This window comes from Schistocerca americana, chromosome 2, assembly GCF_021461395.2.
Source record: "Schistocerca americana isolate TAMUIC-IGC-003095 chromosome 2, iqSchAmer2.1, whole genome shotgun sequence".
Taxonomy (NCBI): Eukaryota; Metazoa; Arthropoda; class Insecta; order Orthoptera; family Acrididae; genus Schistocerca; species Schistocerca americana.
The window spans coordinates 294672620-294693127 of NC_060120.1; the positions used below are offsets into that span (position 1 = coordinate 294672620).

The following is a 20508-nucleotide window of genomic DNA, read 5'->3' on the forward strand; positions in this document are numbered from 1 at the left end:
CTGCTGTTAATATCACTCTATATGTCTGTTCGATGAGAAATCCTTGTCTTTTGATTTTACTATACTTGCACCCACTGTTTCTTGATTGAATCTTTGCAATTTTAAGATTACCTTGCCTACCACATTCCATGCCTCGAATCGTAGAACGTTGCCCTTTTTCTAGTTATTCCATCTTTTTCTAATAGCTACACCCCCTTGCAGTCCTCTCTGACAGACGAATGGGTAGCTAATCTAGAACCTTTGACATTTGAAAGATCATTACTACACTTCTTCATTTACAGACCTACGCCATAAGAGTACGCAGTGTTTGTTTATGATGTAGTGGCTGCCGTTACCTTCTGCATCTTTATGTTATTGGAAATTGGTGATTCTTTCGCTTTTGGGTACAGTTTCCAACATAAAGGGCCACAGTGTGCCTCACACCTTTCGCTGTTCCTCTCTCCTCTCTGACAAGGCCGTTGGCAGAACTGCGGTGACTCCTTACGCCATAAATATTCAGCCATCATTGTCGATGACTATAACTCATAATTGAAGCAGTGACTGCGCTCAAACCGAGGACCCGGTTTTGATTAGTACTCAAGTCACTACCGCCAGACCACAGTGACCATCGTTTGGCTGTGTTTACACGAGGGCAGCGCCGTCACCGCCTGCACCGCCTGCTGCCGTGTGGCGTGCTCTCCAGTCTCGTCTCTCTTACTGCCACCGCCCGTCGTCGTCCTCAGAGAATCACAGTGAGTGACTTGAAGTAATGTATATTTACAGTTCCCTCTTCGAATTAATGCCTGCAACAGGACTCAAAGTTTCACATACCTCTCTGGAACACAGTATTTAGTACATGGACATTGGTCAGACGACACATCATCAGCGTTCATATTCTGTGTCTGTTCCTGAAAAACGAGTGGGTCCATGGTTCCAATGTAAAGACTCAACTTATTATGTTGTCATGATTTTCTAACGTGCGTTACTGCAACCTTGATTTTAATGGAAACTCCTCAAAGTTGTTTCTGATTTAGGAATTATTCAGACCTGTTTGAGGTTGGCATGACTGTGAATCAAACTGTACCCTTAACCACCTAATGTGCCATGTACTCACGTTGGCCAGAGCTATCTCAAACTCGAGGGACTGCCTGAGCTCGCGCTCAGCGCGTGTCCTCTCGGCGCCCAGCAGAACTGCCAGGTCGACCTGGTACTGGTAGTAGGCGTCCACCCGCTTGTCCGAGAGACCCTTCAGCAGGAACTCGCGGCTCAGACCCAGCGATGCCTGGTCCAGCTGCAGAGACACAAGGGAAAGGGTTACCACGTATTACAGTTAGAGGAAGGGAGACGGACAGCTGGAGAGATGAGGTGGCATGGAGAAAGAGGTAATTAAATAAAGGATGACCTAGTGAGAGTGAGAGAGAGAGAGAGAGAGAGAGAGGGAGGGAGAGGAGGATGAAGTAAGAGACCGTGAGGCAGAGTGAGGGTATAGATGGAATATCATTAACGTAAGAGTGATATAAAGGACGAGACAAGAGAAGCTGACAGAAAGAAAAACAGAGAGAGAGAGAGAGGTGATGATGGAACACACTGTCAGGAAGTGGTAGATGAAAGAAACAGAGAGAAAGAGAGAGAGATGACAAGGAAGAGACAAACACACGGATTGGTATTCATATGAAGAATGAGGGTGCATGTGAAAGAAACCGAGAGAGAGAAAGGGAGAGAGAGGGGAGAGAGACAGAGAGAGAGAAAAAAAGGACAGGCAGTGAGAGTAAGAGAAGAGAATAAATCGACAGGGAGAGAAAGAACAAATGCTACAGGGATGAAGGGATGAATACTGAAAGGAAGTAGCATAGGAAGAGCGATAGCAAAAAAAAAACAGAGCGAAAGTAAGGAACAAACACAGCGAGACAGATTAAGAGAGGCAGAGAGAGAGATAGAGAACGAAAAACAGGAAGGGAGGAAGGAAGATGAGGTTAAACGTCCCGTCGACGTAGAGATCATTAGAGACAGAGCACAATCTCAGATTGAGTCAAGCATGGGGAGGAAATCAGCTGCCCCATCAAAGGAACCATCCCAGCATTGGCTTGGAGTGATTTGGGAAAATCATGGAAAACCTAAACCTGTATAGCTGGACAGGGATTGAACCATCGTCCTCCCGAATGCAATTCAGTGTGCTAACCACTGCGCCACCTTGCTTGGTGAGAACAGAACGAGAGAGATAGAGAGTGACAGAAGGAAAGTGACGAAGTGTGGATCAAACACAGAGTGAGGAAATTAAGGAAAGAGAGCTAGATTAAGAGAAAGGAGGATAGTGAGATGAAAAGAGAGAAAAAGAGTCAAAGAGTAAGGGGGGGGGGGTGATACTGAGCTGACAGAGCAACACAGTGGGACACACACACATACATACACAGTCGACAATCCTTGCTTATATGGCTCACATGAATAGAACTTTGAGAAGTACACATTTAGTTCGACCCCTATGTGAAATACAGTTTATCATCTACTAGGCAGGTTGAATCCAATTCTCAGACATTCTGACGTACTTTATCATCTCTAGACACAAATACATTGGACTGCAGTGTTTGGGGTACTTACATGCATGTAACGTTGCGTGGAGTTGCGCACATCAGGTTTCACTTGGAACTTAATGAAGTAATCGATGCTGAAGCCGGCTCTGCGGAAGCGGTAGATGCTGTGCAGCCAATCAAAGCTCGTCTCGTACCAAGAGTCGCCCTCTACAGCAGGCCAGCCGCCTAGCTCGTCCTTCAGGACCCTCTGGAGTGGCTCCAGGCCGCGGGACTCGATCCGTTCTGATGGCACCCGCAGGGTATCGTCAAATAATTGGACCTGTAATGTACTTTCCAGCGACCATCTCGTACTCCATATCGCACATCTGAGGATTAACTAGAGACCATTTACTGGAAAACTTCATGTGAACAAGGAGACGTTGGAATACTTGACTCAAACTGTGGTACACTGATCATAGAAATGTAGTACACAATAAAATCAGTGTCTTTGTTAGGAAATGGTCAGTTTCCATGCAAGAGGCCATTCTGTTCTTACTCTATGGCACTATACACAGTAAATTCCCATGGAATGAAGGTGTTCAGATGGTTTCTCCATAGATATTTGCCAAGATATCTAGTGGAGGTGTCCCAGTTTGTTCCCTCATTGACAGCTGCTAAGGTGTATTGAGGAGGTATTCCAACTGGTCCCACTATGACAGATATCACAGTGTGTAAAGATGTATGAAGAGGGTCTTAAAGTGGTCCATCTTCATACCCAGAGGAGCTGTTCCAAGTGATCTTCAAGAAAAGCTACCATGGTATCCATACTAGGCATCCAAAACGAACTCTCTCCCTCGTGCTCCACGTCCCAGAGATTGGGTTCCATCGCTTGCTCTCCTGATGTCTAGGGGTGGTGATCTACATTAGCTTTAGGAAGGCTGTCATAGCACCTACAGATGGTGTTCCAAGTAGTCTCCAAAGGACAGCTCTTATACTACATAAAGGAGGCGTTCAAAGTAACATCAAGGATGGCTGCTCTGGTATCTAATGGAAGTGTTCGGAATCTCATGTTGCAATGTATATAGAAGAGGAGTTCCAAATGGTTCCCAAGAATGTCTCCCATGGTATCTACAGGTGGTTTTCCACATGACACTCACACATGAATGACTTAATATCTACATCAGATATACCTATTTATAGAGACTGTGGGTGCGCAGTAGATTTTCAAAGCACTCAGAAAGGTAAATAAATCCTTGTAAAAGACTCGATGCTTCTTCTGAACTGAGGTAAGTCGTCAATGCCAGTCAAGTTAGTTTACTGGATGTCGCTGCGTGGATTGTAGGTACAGTATAACGAGTCTATGGCTGTATGATAGAAGACCCTTCACCACCAGTAACAAAGCGACCGTATGGGTGTTTATGTGACCAATACACAAATCTGTGCCTACTTAGACACGCATTCTGAATATCGTCTGTTGCGGCGAAATACATCATTCATGCCATATAATCACTTATCTGCCTGGAAGAGCTGCTCATTCCCGTCTGTGTGCTACTGTAGCACATCGCTGAGTGGAAACTGCAAGGTCTGCCTTGCAAGCTTGGACTGGAGTCGGTCGGTGAGAAAACCAGGCGGCAGAATTTGATTCACGAGGCCTCGTGGTCTACGCACGAAGACATTCTCTTCTTGCTGCTGATGTGGTGACTGGACGTGCCAATCTGCCTCGTACTACAGACGTTTTGCCTTGTAATAGTTAAATGGCGTTTTCATCCCACTTCTTTTTGAATAGTGGTGCGAGTTTTACGGGTTCTGCACATATCCACTGTATTTATGTGGTAATACATTACGTGGTTTTGCAGATCATGGAGAATTAGGTTTCTGTCCGTGATACATTTTATACATTTTACGTGTGTTTAACGTGGAAAACGTTAGGTATTTGTTTCCACTTTCAACTTGTTTAAAACATGCAGGGACCAATATCCAATTTTTATCAGTAATCCAAGGTTTCAAGTGACTTATCTTATTGCCATTACATTTGAAAAATAACGATTCAGGCATTAATACTGTAGTGAAGTGACTATTTTTTCTGTTGTATCTAGTGATAATATAAGGGAGCATAGTTCGTTGAATGTATTTGCTCATGAAATATCTTCCTTGCACTCAAATATGGGTCATTATATGACGTTTCAGAATAAATGGAATTTTTTCGGCCTTATGATCAAACTTACACCTCGTCTACCAAACTGTCACTAACAAATATGTGGGCCCCTTACACATAGATGATCAAATATTTGCAGTCATGTAGAAAAGCGACCACGAGCTCAATGGATCTTTTAAAATTCTTTGAAATAATCCTTTTGAATAATCAAACTGTGAGTTATTATCGTGAACACAAGAACAGAATGAAACTTATGTGTGTAGATACGTATCCCACGTTATGCAATATCTTATACTTTTGGACGCTAATGGCTAGCGATAGGTGTATCGCATTTTTCTTTTAAAATAAATTCTTAAGACTTTGGGCCCTATTCGAAACTACACGACCGCGTAAAAAATTCAACTCCACGGAACTATCATAGAAATAATTAGGAATATTAATTACATAAAACAAAAATCGGTAAGAAAACAGTAATAGTGTAAGTTAACGGTATAACTTACATTTAGCATTGACCCATAGACCTACATGTGTTCACTCAAGAACCACATTCTCGAAACGTATTTATATTTCAAGCTGATTTGATGTATCCTACTTACGTCGTTATTGCAGATCTATTAAATATACGCACCAAAAAAAGTTTTGCAATCATCCCAGTTCCCAGAACTGATAAACGCTGACTGTGGATATTGTATCGCTCACACAGTCCGTTTGACTGTTCAGAGATGTCACTAAACCCGCCCAAAAATGTAAACAACCATGTATGAGCAGCGCCTATTAGACTGAGGGGATTCGACAGCCGATCAGTTCCAGTCATTTCACCAGGAAGGAGGTACAAGGCTCGTGTTGTCTGTATTTCAACCATGCCTAGACGGTCAATACTGCGGTTCGATCGCGTCCGCATTGTTACTTTGTGCCAGGAAAGGATCTCAACAAGGGAAGTGTCCAGGCGTCTCTGAGTGAACCAAAGCGATGTTGTTCCGACACGGAGGAGATACAGAGAGACAGGAACTGTCCATCACACCCTTCGCTCAGGCCGCCCAGGGGCTACTACTGCAGTGGATGACCGCTCCCTACGGATTATGGATCCGAGGAACCCTGACAGCAACGCCACCAAGTTGAATAATGCTTTTCGTGCAACCACAGGACGTCGAGCTACGATTCAAACAGTGCGCAATAGGCTGCATGATGCGCAGCTTCACTCCCGACGTCCGTGGCCAGGTCCACCTTTGCAACCACGACACCATGCTGCGCGATACAGATGGGCCCCAACAACATGCCCCCATCGTGCACATCTTGAGAATGACTTCGTTCAGGATAACGGCATCGCTCAAGTAGAGTGGCCAGCATGTTCTCCAGACAAGAACCCTATCGTACAGGGCTGGGATAGATGGAAAAGGGCTGTATATGCCCGATGTGACCCACCAACCACACTGAGGGATCTACGTCGAATCGCCGTTGAGGAGTAGGACAATCGGGACCAACAGTGCTTTGTGAATAGTATGCCACGACGAATACAGGCATGTATCAACGCAAGAGGACATGCTACTGGGTATTAAAGGTACCGGTGTGTACAGAAATCTAGAACAAAACCTTTGAAGGTCTCGCTGTATTGTGGTACAATATGCAATGTGTGGGTTTCATGAGCAGTAAAAAGGGCGGAAATGATGTTTATGTTGATCTCTACTCTAATTTTCGGTTCAGGTTCCGGAACTCTAGGAACCGAGGTGATGCAAAACCTTTTTTTGGTGTGTGTAAAATTTTCGGCTTGTGTGTTGCTGTTCAACTTGGAGACACATGTAAGCAGAGGCGGAGATGTCAAGATGATTTCTGCGACCACAGTAGCTCAGGATTTTTCAGATTACTATGAGATATAGCGAACAGTTAGCTGAAATATTTGCATTCCACAAATTGTAACTGTAAGGTGCAATTTCTTTATATACATAGTAAATGTACGAGTTCTACAGCGAGTATTCTAATTTCAGGTTTTCCTTGGTTAATACTTATTAACCACAAATTTTTATGCCCCTATGCTTAGCGAAAGTCCATATCAATTCGAAACAAATATTTTCAGTCAGGTTACCTCTATTTACAAGTGGCTATGATCAGATGCATGTCAGTCACACTTCAGGTTTAAATTAAACTAGAAGTGGAAGGCTTCCACTCTCTTAAGCCTCGTTATTGCTCAGTTAGCTTCTGCATGCATATTACGTTCCGTACTCACACTACTGGCCATTAAAATTGCTACATCAAGAAGAAATGCAAATGATAAACGGGTATTGATTGGACACATATCATACTAGAACTGACATGTGATTACATTTTCATGCAATATGGATGCATAGATCCTGAGAAATCAGTACCCAGAACAACCACCTCTGGCCGTAATAACTACGTTGATACTCCTGGGCATTGACTCAAACAGAGCTTGGATGGCGTGTACAGGTCCATCTGCCCATTCAGCTTCAACACACCACAGTTCATCAAGAGTAGTGACTGGCGTATTGTGACGAGCTAGTTGCTCGGTCACCATTGACCAGAAGTTTTCAATTGGTGATAGATCTGGAGAATGTGCTGGCCAGGGCATCAGTCGAACATTTTGTGTATCCAGAAAGGCCCGTACAGGACCTGCAACATTCGGTCATGCATTATCCTGCTCAAATGTAGAGTTTCGCAGGGCTCGAATGAAGGGTAGAGCCACGGGTCGTAACACATCTGAAATTTAACGTCCACGGCTCAAAGTGCCGTCAATGCGAACAAGAGGTGACCGAGACGTGTAACCAATGGCATCACATTCCATCACGCCTGGTGATACGCCAGTATGGCGATTACGAATACACGCTTCCAATGAGCGGTCACCGCGATGTCGCCAAACACGGATACGACCATCATGATACTGTAAACAGAACCTAGATTCATCCGAAAAAATGACGTTTTGCCATTCGTGCACCAGGTTCGTCGTTGAGTACACCATCGCATGCGCTCCTGTCTATGATACAGCGTCAAGGGTAACCGCAGCCATGGTCAGCGAGCTGATAGTCCGTGCTGCTGCAAACGTCGTCGAACTGTTCGTGCAGATGGTTGTTGTCTTGCAAACCTCCTCGTCTGTTGACTCAGGGATCGAGACGTGGCTGCACGATCCGTTACAGCCATGCGGATAAGATGCCTGTCATCTCGACTGTTAGTGATACGACAGCGTTGGGATCCAGCTCGGCGTTCCGTATTACCCTTGTGAACCCATTGATTCCATATTCTGCTAACAGTCATTGGATCTCTACCAACGCAAGCAGCAATGTCGCGATACGATAAACCGCAATCGCGATAGGCTACAATCTGACCTTTATCAAAGTCGGAAACGTGATGGTACGCATTTCTCCTCCTTACACGAGGCATCATAATAACGTCTCATCAGGCAACGCCGGTGAACTGCTGTTTGTGTACGAGAAATCGGTTGGAAACTTTCCTCATGTCAGCACGTTGTAGGTGTCGCCCCCGGTGCCAACCTTGTGTGGATGCTGTGAAAAGCTAGTCATTTGCATATCACAGCATCTTCTTCCTGTCGGCTGAATTTCGCGTCTGTATCATGTCAGCTTCGTGGTGTAGCAATTTTTATGGCCAGTAGTGTAATATAAGGAGCGATCAAAATGATCCCGTTCGAAGGCCATACAGTCTAACATCGGCATGCCAATCAGGCAAAATCGCCGCAAGCAAGGAGGCAATCATCCCACCGACGTCCCAGGTTGAACATAAAGCTCAGTGAAGAAGCCCATAACTTCCTGCTACACATCCTCGTCCAGCAGGAATCTTCGACCCTCCAGGGCCTTATTTACAGGACCGAAGGAGTGTTAATCGCATGCCGAGAAATCAGAACTACGAAGCAGGCGCTCGAGTGCCTCTCGCTTGAGTTGCATGAGGCTGATCAACCAGCGTGCTCTGTCGATTCGAGACCAGTGTGGAACGTGGCGCACCATTCAAGAATGGTAGTTTTCGAAAGACATGGTGCTGCATACACCGTCTTCGTTCTCCTATGAATGCCTACCGATATTTTTCCTTCGACAGCCAAGAAGAGAATTATAGCACATTGGACTTGTGTGGACGCATTCGATAATAATGTCGCCATAGTTCGCGGGTCCACATTTACTGGACATCTCGGAAAGACACTAATGCCACACTGATCCCACGCCTACAAGTTGGTGTTTATATAACAGAATCGCAGTCGCGCCCTCAAAAGGAAACCTTCAGATGATTCCTTACGCATTGCTGTATTTCATTTTAATTTTCGTTAGATGAGTTCCCTCTGTCCTTTTTCGAAATTCGTCTGTGTCCTATTACACACGAAATCTCTTCTGACACCTCAAGAAAGTAGCCTTCGCTGTAACGTAGACATAAACCTCAATATTGGATGTTTTGGTAGGAGAGAAGTGTAAAGGAACATTTTAAAAAAAGTATCCTACATACACGTCCCCTGTTCTTATCATCTTCTCGATAGCACCAGAAGCTGTTGAGATCATTGGTGGTAGAAAAGCGAGGCACGGTTTTTTTTTTTACTCTTATTTCGTTCCCATAAAGGAAGCAGACTGGCCGAAGAATATTAAAGCTCCTTGGCTGTTCAGTTTATTAAAATTTTAACTAATTAAACCAAGCTTTGAAAGGAGAAAAAATAAATAGACTGTATTCTATAAAACAGGTGATCTGATGACAAAAGTCAATAAGTAAATGCATTTTCTCTTCCTCTCCACACTTCTTGAGCACAGACTCAAAAATCGCACGATATTTTCACTCTTGCTCTTGTGCTTTAGCCGTTCTGACTAGTGAATACTGCAGTTAGTAATGGCAGTCATTTCGCAGCATTCTATTACAAGTACCCCGTTGTCCGTGTGCACCATGGAAGAAATGAGGGGAGTAGGTTCTTTCTTGTACTCCAAAGGAACCGAAGTTAAAGAAACTACTCTCAGTATGCAGCTACAGTATGGTGAGAGCTGTCCCACAATTAACGAACGAGATATTATGAGTAGATAACAGTAGGTTTGCAGTTAGATGTTTGTGATGAAGAGCGTTCGGGTAGGCGATGAGTTTTGCAAATGAACAGTACCATTGGGGTAGCTGTGCGCATGATTATTCATAGTCCTAGCGCCACAGTCGATGAAACAGCAATTCAACTCTTACAACAGTCGTCAAATTGCGAAACTGTCGTCAAGTCTGTATCTTTTGCGTACCATATCAACTGACAGACAAACAGAAACAAGAAGGTTGAAATCGTTTTTATGTTGTCTTGAAGAGGGAGACTTGTTCAGTGGCGTAGTAACCTTTGGTGAGACAGTGTCCATCGCTACGGAACACAGAGAAAGCGGCTGTGCATAGGCATCCAATTTAGAAACCTAGTTTCTACAGGAAATTTGAAGACAACAGTGCTTTGAGATGTGAAAGGTCCACTGATGACTCACTGCACTCCTAAAAGTAAACAGTGAACAGTGAAAGTTACTGTGAGCTACGGCGCGATCTGAAACCCAAAATCAAAATGCAGAGGAGAGAGAAGTTCTCAAAACGTGTGATTTTGCTTGAGTAGAATACGCGCCCTCATATGGCTGGGAAAGTAATCCAGTCCATTCAAAATTTTGAGCTGCTGGAACATTGTAAGATCCTGACTGAGCTCTAAGTGATTTTCACCTTTTTCGTCAATCTTCATGTTTTCGACAGTTGATGAGATTGCAGAGGTGGTTCAAGAGTGGATGAGCACAAAGCCCAAAACTTTACTTAAGATGGAATTAGCAAGCCTATCAAGAGATCCACCAAGTGCATAGAAGTTGAGAGATTACGGATACAAGTGATGTTACAAAGTTGTTTTTTGAATTAGACAGTTCCCTTTACAAAACTGTCTTCACTTTTTGCCTCTCTCTAGTAGTTATGGCATATATGTTCTGTTGGATGGTGGTAATTTCCCTTCGGTAAGGTGGCTGGAAAGCACAAATCAGAGGCTTCAGGACCAGCTCCAAGCAGACAAGTGGATGAAATTGGATAATGAGGTCATGAAGATGAAATTGGAAGTGATACGTAGGTGGAGAGCTAATATAACGGGAAATCTGTCGGGTCTTATTTTAAGGGCTTCAGTAGCGGGACAGGGTGTGATTGTGCATGTGAGGGTGTTGGTGGAGGATTTGAGACACAGTGGAATGTAGGGTGGTAGTCGGATCAAAAAGGGCGTGTAAGAGGTGAGAAAGTAAAATAGTGCTCAGTCACTTCAAAGATGGAAACTAACTCTTGCACCTGAGTAGCAAGTGAAATGGTATCAAAATACAGCACTTGGACTCTGGCAGCGGATAATTCTTGGTGGAATGAGACTCACTCTTGTTTGTGCAAGCGGTGTGGAGGTTGCGTGCCAGCTGTAAGCTCCTGGGGACCACTGCTTGGGTCTCCTCCTCTTCTATGGCGTTGCGCAGCTTCTCCTGGAGCTCTTCTCTCAGATCCAAGAAGGTGCTCACCACTGACTTGTCATCCGGGATGTTAGTGGTGCGCAGGTAGTTGCCACACGCATACTGGTAGAAGTCGTCACAGGGTTCGACTGATGGGTCCAGTTTGCTGAGCACCTCGGACGCTACCCAGGGAGACATTACACTGTAAATCACTTGCTGACCTTGCATCACTTTACACAGATTTACTGAGTGGGACAGCAGTAAGTTTTAGAGAGGGCCACTTTCCTGAGTGGAAAGGTATAATATGTATATTTGAGAACAATTCAATAATTAATGAAATATTTTAAGCATGTTGTGCACTGTACTTGTACAGCTGTTCGTAGTTCAGGTAATGCCTTAATAATAACACCTTAATTCACTACTGGTACTGCTCATGAAAAGATCATCAGTCGATATGTGCTTGCACCTTTGGGCATTTCTTTTGCACACATCGAAACAGTTTTGGAGCATGTCACACTATGTCTAAATTAACAGTACAGTTCTGCTTTTCTGCCTCTTACACATACACACAAACACACACACACACACACACCTATACACACACACATATGCCCACAAGTAGGAATACAATGGCAATTAGGAATACAGTTTGTCCTTGAATGGGGTCATTGACCTTGAAAAACCTTATGTAGTCAACGACGATGAAGTGTTGGACTGATGCTAAATGTATAAGATCATAATTCCTTTCTCGCCTCCCTACTGTTCTATACTCCTTTCCCCTCTCCCTACCCTCTCTCTACCCTCCTCTATCTATCTCACACCCTCCTCTAATCACAAGCCAGTATTATATAAGCAGTAAAAACGAAATAGCCACTCACAGTCCAATATTTTACATGCCATTACAGCGAAACAGCCAATAAGAGCGTATCACACCTCATTCTGTGAACTTCTCACTTAGTAACGAGTAGAGTTCAGTATTTATATTCCACTTGATTTAAGCTGCAATGGACTCTCAAATTACGTTCATACACACTTAAATTTTCGGTATTACTTATTAAAATACATGTGGCTCACTTATTGACGCTAATGATCTAACTAACAGTTTAAGACACACTTTCGAGCGTGTTAAGGTCAATCTTAGTACACCGCTTCGTGCAAGGAGTAAGAGACCCTCAAACTAACAGCCAGAGTATTATAACCACTTTTAAAATGTCTGTCGTACTTATCAAAATCTGTAAAGACATTAACATCAATGATGTAAATTTCGGGTTATGTGGCACATAAAACGTGAATGTGGACTCTCAAATTAAGTACTGTAATGTACTTCCACATCTAAATTGTCTGTATTAGACTGTTCTATAAAATACCAACAGGCCTTTTAACACTAGACAGTATGGTCTTTCTGTGCTAGTAGTGTGAATGGCTGAAAGCATGGGAAACGACAGCTGTCACATCTCCCAAGGACATGCCGTTGTATTGTATAGTTAAATCATGATGACATCATCCTGTGCAAAATATTCCGAAGGTAAAATAGTCCCCACATGGATCTCCAGGTGGGAACTACTCAGGAAGATAGCGTCATCAGGGAAAACAAAATTCACATTTTGTGAATGAGACTGTGGAATGTTGTATCTCTTAATCAGCCAGTTATGTTAGGAAATCTAAATACAGAAACAAATAGTTCGAAGCTAAACACAGTAAGGAGTAGTGAAGTTCACTGCCAGGATGAACAGGACTTCTGCTCAGGTGAGTGCAGGGTTACAAATACAAAATCAAACACAAGTAATTCAGGAGCAAGAGTAACAATGAATAAGAAATTAGATATGTTGAGTAGGGTACTAAGAACAGGTAGTGAACACATTATTGTAGCAAAATACACACACCCAGCAGAGTCGTACAGTTTTATATGTTATAGAACTCTGCAGATAATGAATAAACTGAAGTAATGTACGGGTGATCTGTATTGTGATGGGTGACTGGGATTCGGTAGTAAAAGGAGGAACAGAAGGAAAAGTAGTAGGAGGATATGGACGAGGGGGAAGGAATGAAAGAATAACAGTTTTCAAGTACGCAGACTTCTCGCCCTCTCCGCCGTTGGTTTCCCTTCTGCCACAAAGGACGCCAGTCGACCGTTCCACTGGCCATTGTTCTACGTACCTGCAAGATAAACCATGACATGCTTCTCCGGTTGCTAGTGTGGTCAGCTAACGTGAAACCTGCACTTTTAGTGACAGGCAGCCACTCAAGAGCGTGCGAAACGTTCCACAAGTTTCTGTCCACAGCAAAGAGAAGTTCCCACTATCTAGACCAGATGCATCAAACGTACTACAAGAATTAACGTTACGGTAGGTACAGAAACATTTGTTACTTACTTTGCTACAAGCTACGCCCTAAACACTCACGTAAACTGCGTGCAAAACAAGTGAGAAGTCGACAATCAAAAATATAATCGGAAAATAAATAGAGCAAAAGACTCTTGCACGCAAATTTGAGGAGAAAATCCTGAAATAGGCCGCCGCCTCAAAAGATATTTGCAGGGAAAGATGTGGTCTCTGACTATAATTTATTGGCTATGGAAAAAATAGAAATGAGCGTTTGGCGTCATTTTTCGGGAGGCCCCTGACGGGGCAGGTCCGGCCACCTTGGTGCAGGTCTTATTACATTCGACGCCACATTCGGAGACCTGCGAGCCGGATGGGAATGAAATGATGATGAAGACTACACAACACCCAGTCCCCTAGCGCAGAAAATTCCCGACCCAGCCGGGAATCGAACCAGGGCCCCTTAGGACGGCAGTCCGTCACTCTGTCCATTCAGCTACCGGGGCGGACATTTATGGGACATGAACAATAGATTAAAACTGATTTATTTACAAAAAGGTAGGAAATTAAATAGCTAGGATCTGGATAATTCGAAGAAACCAGACGTTTCTTAGAGTTTCAAAGATATCATTGACTGTAAAAGAGGAAAGGTTTACAGTAATGACGAATGGGTTGTTTTCAATCAAATAGTTAAAAAGTTAAGAATTAATAGGAAGCGTTAGATACCACAGAAGGTATTGGTTTCATAAAAAACGCAGCAATTGAAGCAGGTGTCTAAACAATGAGGTTAACAGGAAGAGCAAAATGTCTAAACAGGATTGCCTGGAGGACAAATGCTAATCTATAGAAGCATTAATAAGTAGGGAAAAGATGAATACCGTCTGCAGGGAAATGAATGTGGACCTGGAGGAAAGAGAAGTAGCCTTATGTTTATCGAGAGCTCAGATGTAAAACAAGTACTAATCAGAGAATGGAAAGTTGAAAGGTGGAACGAATATACAGAGGGACTATTCAAGGGGAAAGAACTTGAAGGCAATGTTATTGAAACGAGAAAAGAATTGGATCTAGATGAGATGGGGAGAGAAGAATTTGATAGAACACTGAAAGATCTAAGCTGAACAAGAACCATGGAGTACACAAAATTCCTTCTGAACTACTAATGAAATGAGAGTGTGGCATTGTTGGACGGGAGGCCCCATCCGACAAAGTGCGGCCGCCGAGTGGCAGTCTTATTTCAGTCGACGACACAGTGGGCGACCTGCGTGTCGGTGATGAGGATGAAATGATGATGAGGACGAAATGATGATAAGGACAACACAACACCCAGTACAAGAGAGGGAAAAATCTCCAACCCGGCAAGGAATCGAACCCGGGCCCGCTGCATAGTATGCATGCACTTTATCACTCAGCGAAGCAGGCGGATTCTGACCTAATATACTTGGGAGAGCAGTCATCACAGAAGTATTCCGTCTTGCGCACAAGATATATGAGACAGGTGAAATACTCTCACACTTTAAGAAGAATGTAATAATTTCAATTCCAAAGAGAGCAGGTGCTGACAAGAGTGAGTATTACCAAACTGCCAGTTTAATAAGTCATGGTTGTAACATATTAATAGGAATTATTTAGAGAAGAACTGGAAAATTGCTAGAAGGTTACATCAGGGAAGATCAGTTAAAGAGAAATGTTGGAACACGCGAGGAAATATTGACCGTACGATTTATTGGAGGTAGTTTAAGGAAAAACTAACCTACGTTTATAACATTTGCAGCTATGGAGAAATATTTTGAAAATTTTTAGTGGAATACACTTTTTAAACTTCCGAAGGCACGAGGGAGCGCAAAGTTATTTACAGCTAGTGCAGAAACCAAATAGCAGTTCAAGACATGAAACGGACGCAGGGTTAGAGAAAGGAGTGAGACAGAGTTCTAGCCTATCCCTCATGGTATTCAACCTGTACCCTGAGCAACCTGTAAATGAAAGCAAGAAACAAATTGGAGTAGGAATTTTAGTTCAAGAGCAACAAACAAAAGTTTTAAGTTTTTCGATTTCATTGTAGTTTTGTTAGAAACAGGAAAGGACTTCGAAGTGCAGTTTAACGAAATGAACAGTATACTGAAAGGGGGATGTAACATGAACATTAACATAAGCAATAAAAGAGCGATTTTATCCGAATCTGAAATTGCAAACCTACCGAGAACTTTCCACTCAATCACATAAAATTGTATTATTTATCAAAATACCAAATGATTTCTCCTGTGTCAGTACAAAGCACACATGACTCTTTTACTCTGACTACTGATTTCACTTAAAGTTTAAGATAGACTTGTCAACGGGAATAGTTCAATTTTTATACCACACTTTAAAGAAACCAAAAATTGTCCGCATTTTTTACCAAAATATGTACCGATGTATTCTGTAGTTGCTGCTACTGATCTATGTTATAGGTTAAGATACACTTAGTAATGATTGACTCACTTAAGCCAACATCCAGTGGAAGCTGCGTGACATTTGGGTGAAACAGCGCACTTAACAGTAGTTTTAACAGCTGATTTCAATACATATTCACATACAAAAAAACTAGAGTTACTGTACATTCAACTACACACTGTAAACTGCTTTTCAGAGTCAGAGAAAGATTGTAGTGGCCTCATACTGGGGTACAAACTTTATTTTGCAGAACAAAACGCTTACCATTTTTTGTGTCATCAAGGATCGCTTTGAATGAGATCCTCAGACTAAGAATACATACACATGTATCACTTCATTACGTCTCCTAAATCTGGTACAAGTCTCGACTCGGCTGGGGTGGGAGAGGGGGGGGGCGTGTTGGTGTTGTTTGAGGGAAGAGACCAAACAGCGAGGTCATCTGTCTCCTCGGATTAGGGACGGACGGGGAAAGAAGTCGGCCTTTCAAAGAAACCATAACGGCATTTGCCTGGAGCGATTTAGGGAAATCACGGAAAACCTAAATCAGGAAACGGGATTGAACCGTCGTCCTCCCGAATGCGAGTCCAGTGTGCTAACCACTGCGCCACCTTCCACGGTTCGGCTGCGAGTTTGCTAACTACATATACATGGAAGCACATTCCCCCTGGCGTCACACATTGTGCAGCGAGGAGGGAGGTGGAGGCGTGAAAGGGCGTTAGTGATTAGACTTGCTCTCATCTGCTCAAGCATATTAAAAAGAGTAGCTGAAGCAATCCTCAAGCATTTCATATTCTGTCTAATGGACATGCATGTTTACTTTCTCAGACAAGTCGAGACTTGTTCACATGTTCCCCCTCCCCACTACTGACAGCATCAGTTCTGTCATGAGATCACTGATGTGGCCAGGTGCAGTGGTTGTAAGTTGTGTTTACTCTTATTCCTGGGCACACAGTACTACTAAGTTTACAACTGCAGGCAGTAAGGAAAGAGAACACGAATACTAACCTGCACGGACACATCCTGGCGTGAGGCAGACGTTCTGCAGGCTCTGGTTGACGGACCCGGATGCCGACACCTGGGCAGCCCCTGTAGACACGTTCTGTCTGGACTCAAACGCCACCAGCATTGTCGCGTCTGCATGGCAACAGTCAGTTAAGTGCAAGCATTATCAATCCTGCAGCCCGCAAGGTGCAAGGCGAATATCTGTAGCGAGAGACAGATTGCTGCCAATTCCTGGACAGACCACGAGACCGCGACGTGAGTTCTCAGAAGCAGGCAATAGTCACAAGAGCTTACAAATATTGAAGAGTTACGTAATCACCCAAAGCCACCGATCACAAATAGAAAGGGAGATTAGGGCTTAACGTCTCGTCGAATAAGAGTGTACAGAACATCAGACTGGTTTTGTAACTCGATTGAGGAGGTCCTAGAAATTACAACACAGCATGTCATTCTTAACGGAAAGCAATTTTCAGATGTGAAAGAAACTTCGGGCGTACCCTCAGGGGGTGTTATAGAACCATTATTGTTCACTCTACTGCAGATAACCAATTGGATAATGCTGTTTGCGGTTGATGATATTGCACACAGAGGAGTTGCACCTCTAGAAAACTGAAGTGAAATTCAGAAAGATATAAAAGGGGTCGATGTTTAGTTCAGAGATTAGCACTCACAACTCCACAACACAAGTAACTATAACATATTACCCATAAATACAACGAAACACCCGTTGCTTTACACGATTGATGAACTACCTCTGGAAGCATTCATATCCATCAAACTTCTATGAGAGACCGATACAGGCAGACTGGAATAATCCTAGGAACTATATCCCACATGCGAAGGAGGTACCTTACGCAACACTCATTCGACCGGAACTTGATCTTCGCTGCTGATTCCGTCCCTCTTATTTTCTAGGATTGATGGAGTTAAGAGAGTACATCCAAAGAGGAGCAGTGCATGTCGTGACAGATTCATCTAGTAAGGTTGCAAGCGCGAAAAATAGAACCTCCCAAGTATCACGTGCGACCACAGAATGCACGGAAATAATACTGATTGGTACAGAGAGAAACCTCCGCCTCACATCATAAAGTGGCTGGGAAGTAGACATGCAGATGTGGGAGTAAGTTAGAGGAGATTAGGGGAGGAACACAAGCATGGATTGGCGAGGATGAGGAAGGACATCAGCTGTGCTCATTCAGATGGTGTACCGTGGCGTTGCCTTAAACTATTCGCAGAAACCATGGACACAGAATTCTAGACGGGTCCACACCCACCTCACCCTTCCTCCTCCCCCCCCCACTATGCACGGTCGTTATTCTAGCTGGACTGTCGGTAGCACTCTGGAACTTAACAGCGATTCCTGCTGCTGGTCTCCTGCGATATTTTACAACTGCCTTACGCGACGCTCGATGGTACTCGGTCAGTACACGATGTCTGAGTGGTCTTCTTTCAGTAGGAGTAGTTTCTTCAGATTGCCTTTCACAATAATAACACCACAAACAGATCACTTGGGCAGCTTTAGAAGTTTTGAAATGTCCTTGATAGATATGTTACCCAAGTGTCATTCAATGACTAGTCCACGTAAGAAGTCACTGGGCTCTATAGACCGACCAGTGCTGCTGTTGCTGTTTCTTTCCTGACAGCACAATATTCTCCACTCCCTTCTATTCTCGCGATTCATGTCATCTAGAGGTCATTTCCGCATTACATATGCATATCGTGATGCTTTTGATCAAATAGTGTAACTCCATTTACAACAATCCAAGTTGACCCTGTGTCTGTGTCATATAAAGTTTGGCCAACAGCTACTGGATGCCGTGAAAATAGTATGTTGTTCCATCTAAGAGAGCACACTGACTTCAGTATCTCGGCTGATACGAGAGTGAAGGAGGTTAACCATTCAACACATGTGTCCCCTTTGCGTATTCTCGTTTACTGGAAACTTCGATTCGATATCGCGAGCCGTTCACGAAACCATAATGAAAAGTGAACAAGAAGTTTTAGGACGATACAGTCCCTCCCCTCCTTTCCACCCACAAACAGCATGTCGCTGTGGGCTTTATAATGTCATGTGCAATTTTTTTTCTCTACTTATATGGCAACGTATCTATTATGAAGTTTCGTGTGTAATGAACTTCTGAAAGTTTTGAGACATTTGTGACCAACACAGTGCCAATGTACCGAACTTGCGATGTGTTAGTGAAATTTCGTTACAGTTCTCTCACAACATGTGAATATGTATCTAAAACTATGTAGATTGTTTGAAGGCCTAGATGAAACATAGGTATGTCAACAGCGGCGGCTGCTGTGTAAGAGTGCAAGAGCACGTGAACACCAAACTTTTGATGCCTTGTGGATTTATTGGTTATTTTTCTTTGAATGCTGTTAAACGTAATGCAGATGCAATAATCTGAAATATACGGCACTTAAATCTACAGCGCTATGCCACATTGACAGCGCTCTAGAAGCCATGAAACTTGGATTCAGGGACACGAGCACACCGTCAGTTGTGCACATTTTAAGGAGCTTCTGTGCATCCGCGACTGGCAATGACGTAATTACCTTATGGGTAAAATACATGCTGATCAGATAAACAATGTGCACAGGTTGTGGCGTGCACAGCTAGGCCTTACCACTCAACTACAAGTCTATTTCAATACCACTAGGTGGTAGCACGCTACATTCGCTTGGAAATTGGCGTCAATCCCATTACGTATTAGCACACTCGTCAGATATGCTAATTTACTCGACATACAATAAAATTAAATCGGACGTCTGTATATGTTACAGTTATAATGACAGAATAATCTTTTTCGTGGGCTTCTGAATGAGTCATAGTATCTTAAGTTTTTGATTTTATTATAGGTACAGTAATCCTTTTGTATTCTTAACAGGAGAGTGCACCAGTTTAGTTGGTTTCATTTACTCGTAGCCAGGTGACTATGTTGGTAGACATTAAGGCGTTTCAACCAGAATTTAATAATTTCCAGTTTGTGTTGTAGTTGGTTGGGTACTGTGTGGGTAACAGTACGGACAGGAAACAGTTTCAAGACGAACTCTGTTCAGTCGATTTTAAGAGGTAGCAGAAAACTTAGTTACCAGGATAAGTTAGCCACGAAGGAGCATCGGTACTCAGCTTGACAGCGTATATGGAAAGTTTGTGAGGAAACATAACGAACAAGTGGACAGGAATAGACATAACCTCTCCAGATCAACAGACTGCATAAAATTTTGCGGGGCGTTTGACTTAGCTTTACATGGTCACGATGAAAGGGAAGATTCAGGAAACCCAATAGTGTTTCGTGGGCTTGTAAATTTAGTAAGTGCTATTGACAGCTCAATGAAGGAAGAACAAGAGAAGGAGAAATAATAACGCAATAAATTTTAAGTGCGCTTTATTTGGCTGCAATGGTGGACGAAACAACAGATGTATCTATCACGCAACTGTTGGTGATTGTGTATTGATACGAACTTCATGGTTCTGTTGTGGAGAGATATTGGGGCTTCCTAAGCCCTGACACACAGGATGCTGAGACGTTATTTAAGGCGATGATTCTGAATTGCAAAAGCATGCAGATAGAAAGAAGGAAAAGGTGATCGCACAATGCTGTGATGGTGCTGCTGTTATGAGAGGAGGCATTAACGATGTTCAGGCAAGGATTAAGCAAGGGCTCATTATGTTCACTGTTGTGCACATCAATTTAATC

At 43.3% G+C, this 20508-nt stretch overlaps 1 protein-coding gene across 1 annotated transcript in view; it reads right to left on the bottom strand.

The window, feature by feature from the left end:
* LOC124588879 (neprilysin-2-like) overlaps positions 1-20508 on the bottom strand; it is a 202233-nt gene that overhangs the window by 117355 nt on the left and 64370 nt on the right. Inside the window, exons 3-6 of the mRNA XM_047131502.1 lie at positions 16805-16885; positions 10982-11230; positions 2575-2789; positions 1094-1270 (exon numbers count right to left, since the gene is read on the bottom strand). Coding sequence (XP_046987458.1) covers positions 1094-1270; positions 2575-2789; positions 10982-11230; positions 16805-16885 — 722 coding nt within the window. The remainder of the gene's footprint in view (positions 1-1093; positions 1271-2574; positions 2790-10981; positions 11231-16804; positions 16886-20508) is intronic.